Source organism: Gavialis gangeticus, unplaced genomic scaffold, assembly GCF_001723915.1.
Source record: "Gavialis gangeticus isolate Ggan-Ray unplaced genomic scaffold, GavGan_comp1, whole genome shotgun sequence".
Taxonomy (NCBI): domain Eukaryota; kingdom Metazoa; phylum Chordata; order Crocodylia; family Gavialidae; genus Gavialis; species Gavialis gangeticus.
In genome coordinates, this window is record NW_017728993.1 from 13,043,167 (window position 1) to 13,052,037 (window position 8,871).

An 8,871-nucleotide genomic window follows, 5' to 3' on the forward strand; every position below is an offset into this window, starting at 1 on the left:
GCAACCTATAGGCTGCTAGTTGGACAGCTCTGCCCCGCAACACAGTCAGCATTCAGCTGACTGGATTCAAGTGTGTTGGCTTTGATTGAAATAGTAAATGGAGTGGTGTTTCATTTTGATCCTGGAAAAATATGGATTTTGGGTTACTGTAACCCAAAAATTGGGGATTTTTTTTTATTGCAGAAAACCAGGATTCTTGGTGATCAATAAATCCATTCTGCTACTCTAGTCTGAATTTGAAAATATTAGAGGCCTTAGAATAATTTACTCATGACATGTTCAAAGCCAGTCTAGCATGTCTCATTCCTCTGGAACAGTTAGAAGAAGGAATCTCATTCTTCCCATACCACCTGCTGGATTTGAATCTGGTTTTATAAATGGTGTAAATCCAGAGTAACTTCACTGGCATTATATCGGATTGTGGTCAGAACAAGGCTGCACAAGTTCATTCTTCCCTTTATGCACACTCATTGCTACGCTAAGAGAGAGAGCCCAAATCACTAGAGGGGAAAGGACTGCACCCTTTATGCCTTATCCAAAGCCCAGTTACATGAATGGAGAGACTCCCCATATACTTTGTTGGGTTTTAAATCAATAAGTCAGCCACCTCCAATTTTACCAAGGCAGATTTGATCTAGTGCACTCTTTTTTCCCTTTTGCTACAAACTTCCTGTCTTTTTCTTTCAAGCAGTGTAAAAAAGCGTCGTGCACATTTTTACTGTGGATGGCTATACTAGTTGGACATCTGGGACTGGCAGCCCAGGCCTGTAGGTTATGACCAGGGGAAGTTATATGCCACTCTAAGTAGTGACTTGAGTTGTCTCCCAGCAGCTAGAGAGAAAACTAACTTCTTACATCCAGTCTGCCATAAGAAAGAATGCAATCAGCCCTTGGTGTAGCAAGTTAATAGCATACAAAGAAGGGTGCTTTTTTGGCTTGATAATGAAGACTCTGGCTTAATTTCCAGTAGTTTCTCCTATACGTTGTGATGGAAATTCTTTGTGACGTGACTTTCACTTTGGAAATGCATGCTCTTTGGCTGTGGAATAAAGCCTCCTAACATCTCTGTCTACCTTTAGTTCACATGCTCCTGTTTCAGGTGGAAGTGACTGGCTGTCAAGATGGTTGATTTAACAGTATTGATGTTCAATTAATTTACCTTCCCCCTGCCCCTGAAATGCTGTTTTTACTCTTTTTGTGTTCTTTCTATTCCCAGCATGTTTTCCAGTTCAGTACCAAATTTAGGTAAGTTATTCATGTATATGTAAGTGAAATGCGCTCTGTCCCAGAGGGATTACTTTAGAGTGTGTTTGTAAATGGTGTAAATGTATTGCATGGTGGGGGGAAAAGAGTAAAATGCTATCATTTTTTAAAATAGCTGTTATGTGACAATGATAAAAATTGGGCATTTATAGACATGCTCTGGCAGTGGTGTAGGCTGCTCTAACTAAAGCTTGTCGAATAAGCTTTAGTTAAAGCCACCCTCACTGCCATTTCTCAGCACGGGGATGCTGATACACATGACACTGGAGTCTGCTGGAGCACAGCAATTACCACACTCCAGCAGACTTTGATTAATCGAGTCTGCTCCGGCTTGCTATAATTACAGCATGTTGGAGCAGCTTCCCTGCATGTGTATAGGCACCCATTAAAACTAATACAATTGTAATGCTTTTGCAATTTTGCTGTGGCATGTAGAGGCTATACATTGGTGTTAGAGAGAGGTGAACTTGCAGGTGCGTAGCCAAAGATTACATTTTGGTGTTCCCCCCTTGCAGCCGTAGCAGCTTTTTCTCAATAACTGGCTGCAGGAATTTTGTAGAAGCACTTTGATGTTTTGTGAAAGTCACTTTAGATGGTAGAGGAAAGAGGCAAATTTGGACCTGTGGATTCGAGCAAGTTTCCACGACTTCAGACAAGCCTGAATCAAGCCCAAGTATTTCATCCTTCTGTCAGAGTGAATGTACCAGTACTGCCACAGATGAAGAACTGCCAGGGCACGATTGTTCCAGCTTTTTCCTGGTGTAAAAGAAGGCAAACTCCATGGAAAGGATGGTCCTGTGCTTGGAATATAATCCTGGGAGTTGGGATACCTGGATTCTGTTCTCTGGACTATGGTGTACTAAAAGTATCTACCATTAATATACAGGCAGTCCTCGGACTTAACAACACAATTCGTTCCTTAAAACCACATCTTAAGTCAAAATGTTGTAACTGGGAACCAATTTTCTCATAAGAAACAATGTTATAAGTGGGGGATTGGTTCCTGAACCAAGGCCCAATACCCTATTTTCACTAAAAATTCCCCAGAATTTTGTACTCGATCAAATTATAGATGATTAATATAGCTCCATTAATGTATTTATATTGTAAATAGCAATCGTATTGATTTGGAAGGACTTCTTTGAGGAGACTTTGATGGATGTTTTGAAGGGCTCTTGGTTGGACTTTTTGAAGGGTTCTTGGCTGGAGTCCCGGCTGCAAGTTCTTCTGGAGTCTCGTCTGCTTTCTTAAAGAAAGTGTCCAAGGAAGTTTGGACAGACGTTCCCCAGGGAGATGGGCGACGCAGTGAACTTGCTCGCTGGCATGGTGTCACATCGATTCAAGCATTGTAAAGTCAAAACTGATGTCGTAAAGTTGAAACGGGTGTCAATTTTTAGGTGTTGTAAGTCGAGGACTGCCTGTATTCAAAAGTTATGCATTTCCACCCAGGACAGCTCACTTACCCGCAGGCTCAAAACAAATGCTAAAAAACCCAAGCGCACACTGAAGGTGCCTGATATTTTCCCTGCAGTCCATTGTCTCTGCTCTTAAAGAATAATGCTCTCTTCCCGCTGTTGAGAATCTTCATTCCTATGATGTTCAGTCTCCTGGGGCTGGTTGCATTTAGCAGACTACTTTTTCAGTCCCAGTTTCTTTTTACAATGAACAAATGGCTAAAAGTGCTGCAGAAGGCAGGGTAGGGGTGCACTTAGACTGTATGTGCTCAGCTGAATATTTTCTAATGCTCTGTCACGCGGGCTGTTTTGATAACAGATATCATGTCCCAGGAGGCCACAGCATATGATGACAGTCTGACGCAGAAGGATGCAAAGTAAGTAACTGGTTTTTACAGAGTCTGAGCTCTTCCACACCCCTCTTTTTTTCAAAATACAGCTTCTCCAGACATCAGGTGTTTGCGCTGAAAGCAGCATTCCTCCACCGATTTCTGACTTGCCACGTTAGCTTTTTGATTGTTATCTCACTGCACCTTTATAAGCAAAGTTAAGGTGTGCTTGGTATTTATAGGAGCCCCCAAGCGAAAGCTCATATGCTCCCTGAAAGAGTGTGATTTGCCGGGTGGCATCCTAATCCTGCCTGAGTATTGCATCTGTGCTCCAGCCTGGTGCTGTCTTTTGGATAAAGCACAAAGAACGAGAACTGGAAGTGAGTTTTCACTAGTGGAGGACATTTAACCTACAAACCTCCATGTAAATTCATGGTCAATTAAAATCTTCCTACTGGAAAATTCCTACCTGCACTCTTAATTAAATAATCCGTTCTCTGTTCCCTGGTCTCAAGCTATTGAGCAGTACTGATGTGTGCTCATACAGGACTCTTAAGTTCTGTTAAATGCTTGCTTGTCAGTGGTGTGAAATGAGATCCTTTATCTTCCATAACTTTTGTGCAGCCATTCTGTTTGAAAAAGGCCTTTTTCCCCTTCAATCCCTAGAGAGAAGGATGAAAAATTTAAAACTTGGAAGCTAAAATTTCTGATGTCAAAAGAAGAAAAGGATCGAAGGAGAATCGGTGAAGATGCAGGAAGGTGATGACAGATCTCTATTTCTATAACGTATTCTTAATGTAACTTCTAACTTAGTATAGAGCATTAATCTTCCTTGTCCAACATGATTTTTAGATCTTCTTCTTTTAAGAGAGGAGATGATGATGATGATTAGGCTTTGATTTTTGGATGGGGGATGGGTGGTGCATGGGGAATGGGGACAGTTAGCTTTTTTTTCCCCCCCTTGCATAATTTCAATGAAGCAACAGAGCAAAAATTTAAGAAAACTGGAAATGGTGAGGGGAGGGCTGCTCTTTTTAATACCCCCGTGCATGTTTAACAGATGCAAGCAGATACTTTTGGGTGTATGTAGCTAACTGGTACTCTAAACAGACCAATGCTATGCACTTCAATGAGCAGGTAATGAAGAGTTTGAGATCACAGTGATGGCCTCTATAGGAAGAAGGCTAGTTAGAAGCCTTACCTCTGCTCTACAAGCCATGGGTGTGTGCACACACCATATGCCAAGCAAGGGCTAATAAGTGGTAGGGAAAGGTAGAAGGAATATCTCTCAGAATTATTTCTTGGCTTCTGCCCTACGGCATTTTTCATCTTAACTGAGAATGTTGCATGTAAACACTTGTCCGTGGGTACCACAGGACAGGAACATTTTTGTTGTGGAAACTCTCCAAAGGATACTCCTCAAAAGTCCTAATTTAATTTTAACACTGCATGTACATTTGTTGTAGCAGATTGCAATTAATATTCTGGGACTTTGAAGCAAACCAGAACTATTGCTAGTTTTTCTGGGGTGTAACAGCAGCATCCTGACTGGGAGTCGTTTTTATTCCATTTTTTCACCAAAATGTTTTGGGCAGGGGGGGTTGGTGTAAAAGAAATGGGTCTAGCTATGAAATACCATGAGTTTTCACCTGTTCCCTGGAGATAATATAAGAACTCTGAAGGCTGAAAGTAACAATGAATTATTATGTTAATATGATGTAAAAACTGCTTGGCTTTGGAGAGCTCCCTAACATCTATTTTTATTCCCTATTTTTTAACTGAATGGAAAAAAGCTGAAGGTACGTTACTCGGCATCCATGGTCTTTTGTCTCCTAGGATTTATATGATTTGATTTCACTTCTTTGCTCACAAAAATGAGGGCCCTTGTACCTTTTGTATCCAGGAAAAAATCTCTGACAAGCCTGTGCGTGAAATCTTGGCTGGGTAAAATTCTGGCCTCATTGAACTCAATGTAGGAACTTGTGAATTAATTTTGAGCTGTTTTCTTTACAACTATTCTTGGGCTTTAAGGAGAGTGGCCACTGACCCATTCCTAGAATACAGGACATCCCTTGGTGGGGGGGGACCATTGTCCCCCTCCACCAATCAATGGTGAAGGGCAGGGCTGCCATCTCCTTGGCCAATCAGCAGTGAGGAGTGGGGCTACCGGACCCCTTGACCAATCAGCAGTAAGGGGGTGGGGCCACGACAGACCACCCTCCCTTCCTGGCTAGCTTGGAATCCTGCTCCTCCTGGCTGCGCATTGCCCTACCTTGAGGCAGAGCCAATAGAATTGCGGGGACAGAAGATTGACATGCGTTTCCACCAATGAACTGAAAAAACAGAACTTGTTGTAGTCCGTTCCTCATTTTAGACATGGAGAGGGGACAGAAGGTTTAAAAATGGGACCGGTGGCCACCCTAGCTTGATGTGCAGTGACTGCAACTCATTTAGACTCATCTGAGCCAGCTGGTTACTGCTGGTCGTGTGCCTGTGACGGCAGGAGCATGCAGCTTAGCGTGAGCTGGAGAATCTGCTGAAAAAGCTAAACTAATGCTCAGATGGCCGGATCACATGGAGCACTAGGCTATTGCAGATAGAGGCCCAGCAATACATCGCCTACCTAATTTAAAGCATGCTACGGTAAGTGCAGACATAACCTATGCAGAGATGGACTGGAATTGCAAAGGTAAAACTCGGTGACTGGAATACAGGAACAGAAGATTCTAGAAGCAGTGCTCTTGTGGTGGAGGAAATAAGGAAATACTCTTACCACAAGCTTTCTGTTTGATCTGTTAATGATTAGATCTTTAGCTGGTATAAACTAGCCCCAGGCAAGTCGAATCTAATTGCAGAGACCCCACTTCAAGTTTTATGCCCTCTTACCTTTTCTTACACATCGTTCCCTAAAGTACTAAGCAAGTCTTTCCTTCTGAGTGCTGCACCCCAAATTTTATTTAAACACATACATGAATGAGGGTGATGGAGGTACAGTATTAAGACCTGTTGCTACAAAAGAACTCGAACAAAAACATCTACTTTCACACTGAGTACTACTGTTGTCTATACTTGGCCCTGTATCTCTTGTTGAGCTAGGTTGCATGTGTGCGTTGCCTTTAATCTGTGCTATATGTTACTGTTAATTTGCTTTGCTTTTTGTAAGGGTTCATTCCAGGTTAAACTGGAATTATTCAGCCCTTCTGTGTTTTGTGCTGCATTTCATACCATCTTCATGCCCTGACAGATTACTTGAAAGGAACTACTAAGTACGTCTCATTTCTTGATCCAGCTCATCTTCCAGGGCGATCTTCAAAGCCAAGAAAGGCAATGCAGAAAAGAACAAGAAAATGGCAAAAGAAGAAAGGGTCTTTAGAGAGACATTCATGGTAATGTCATTTCCATTCTTTTTAAAGGGAAAAGTTTTTTAGCACTGTTGAAGGACAAACGTGACTATATGCAGGACTTAAACGACGAGTTACCACAAGTGATCAGCCTTCCTCTGGAGTGCATGAGGTTTAACTTGCCTGTAGTATCCCTACTCTCCTGATCTGTAATTCACAGCCATTTTTGGTTCCTGACCCTAAAGGGGCCACACAAATCATCCTGGAACTCACTCATCATGTCACACAGTACTTTATAGCTGGGGTGGTGGGATGGAAAAGAGCTGCCTTAAAAGGGTAAAGAAGAAATCAGCTACTACTTTCTTCCTTGATCCATCTTTGGTGTCTCAGCACAGGCTGTTTTTAAATCAGAAGGTACCCTGTGATGACCCACCCCAGGGCTATGGCCCAGTAAGTCAAGATTCACTGAACTCCTAGACCTTTTATTATAGCTGCTTGAACCTCATTGTCACTTATAGGCTTTACTAGGACTATTGAGACTTTGTTCTAATAAGTGGCACCGACGCATTTATGTTGTGGTTTATTGTAGTGCTACTATAGAGTAATATTATTGCTTCCATTATACCATAGTCTTGGAAGAACTAGTTCTCTGTAATGAGTTAATGTTTTTATTCACTAACATTGTAATAGAGAGCATGGCACGGAGCTAGGCTTTTGCAGTAGAGATTCTTTGGGGGTGGGATATGGAGTTGCTGGGACCTATAGCAACAAGGAATGTGGAAATGGAAAAAGATGCTGGTGATTCCCCTTACAGTTGTCAAAGAAAGAGGAGATCTCTCCATCTCTTAAAAATGCCTCTGTTCCTGGTGTGGAGAGGCTGGAATCAAGTTGCCATTACTTATTTGCAAGTAGGCCTGCAACCTGGACTAGATTCTTGGGTACATCAATATTCTCTCCTGAGACTGTGGAGGTACCATCAAGAAATAAGCCCTGCTTGCTCTGTGTGTGGCCCTGCAAATCTGTGGAGTAGAGGCCTCAGAGCAGCCCTGAGTATGAGCCCATAGTCTATGCTTTCAGATGCTGCTTATTTGTAGGCTGTGCGTCTACTTTTGCCTAGGAAGTGATGCAAACCTACCCTTACCATGACAGTTTCCAGTGCTAACTTCCTTTGAGCTCCTGTGTATGTTGGGTTGCTGTGTCCTGTATGGTAGGCAGTTTAATGCTGTTTTCATGGAGGAAATTTTAGAGCAAGTCCATGTACACATGCAAAAGAAAAGGATCAAAGCCTCATTGGATCATCTAGTCCAGTGGTGGCCAATGTTTTGGCAGCATGCTACAAGGAAAGCCCCAACCCTCCTGGAGCATTGTTCTCCCAGAAGTGAACCTGATTGTTTGTCCCCTGGTGGCTCCAGGCCCAGAGAAGAATAGGCAACTGGTGGGGGGGGGGCACATGCCCCCCTGACAGAGCCATCCCTGCTGCTGCTGGTGTCTGCGGGTGCTTGCCAGCCCCATCCCCGCTACTGCAGGCATCTGCAGTATCTTTGGGTGCCCCCCCCCCCGACTCGGAAAGCACCAGTCGCCCATGCAGAGAAAGGTTAACATGACTCTTGTTGGCGATGGCTGACACCATCTCTTACAGCAAGGTCTTTGAGCGCCTGATCTCCATTCTGGCATCTACCTGGTCCGAGCATCCAGGGCACACGTGTCACACAGCTGCTGCCTGTACTACTTGTGGCATGTGTATCATAGGTTGAACACCCCGATCTAGCCCATGGAAACTGCTCCTTTTTAAAGCATGTTATACTAGTTCTCTTTCCTTCTAGATGAGATTTCCAGTAATTCTCCATGGAATACTGTACTGTGATTCTAATAGATCTTGCTGTCCTAAATGTTTACTTGTGGAAAAATAAGGAGAAGACTTCTTAATTGCAGTTGAATTTATGAGCCTATGCCCTTTTGTACAGCCCTTGCAACTGCTCTCCTCTTGGGGTTTTCAGACTTGAAACAATTGTAATACTTCTTCCTGATCCACTCTTTTCACCTTGCTAAATTATTCCATCTATGATATATTTAGACAAACTGTTGCACTAAAAAAAGCTAAAGCTCTGAATGTTCAACAATTTGTTTTGTGTATGGTTTCTTTTAGTATAATAAGGAGATTGCAGTCATCAACACAGCTTTTGCACACTGTTCTGTCTCAAGCAAAGGCAAGCAAGATTTATCAATCACAGCTGGAGAACAGCTGGACATTATTGATGTCACAGAAGGGAATCAAATGCTGTGTCGCAATGCTGAAGGAAAATGTAAGAAATTTTCAGAAATTCTGACAGTTGCATGGCACTTGGTTTTCTTAGGCGAGTATGTCTAGAGAATGACTGCCAGCATGTAGTGTTATGATCAATGCACTCAAGGAAATGTGGATAATTGCAGTTTAACTGCATATGAATCTTTTTTTTTCTTCCAGATGGATATGTCCTAGTAGAA

General features: G+C 42.6%; 1 protein-coding gene across 3 annotated transcripts in view; it reads left to right on the top strand.

Moving 5' to 3' along the window:
* Window positions 1-8,871, top strand: part of CUNH1orf168 (chromosome unknown C1orf168 homolog) — a 59,898-nt gene that overhangs the window by 44,964 nt on the left and 6,063 nt on the right. For all 3 annotated transcript variants that reach the window (XM_019501232.1, XM_019501230.1, XM_019501231.1), the window contains 6 exons: window positions 1,217-1,245; window positions 3,037-3,094; window positions 3,713-3,805; window positions 6,336-6,432; window positions 8,534-8,690; window positions 8,852-8,871. In XM_019501232.1, the coding sequence (XP_019356777.1) occupies window positions 1,217-1,245; window positions 3,037-3,094; window positions 3,713-3,805; window positions 6,336-6,432; window positions 8,534-8,690; window positions 8,852-8,871 (454 nt within the window). The remainder of the gene's footprint in view (window positions 1-1,216; window positions 1,246-3,036; window positions 3,095-3,712; window positions 3,806-6,335; window positions 6,433-8,533; window positions 8,691-8,851) is intronic.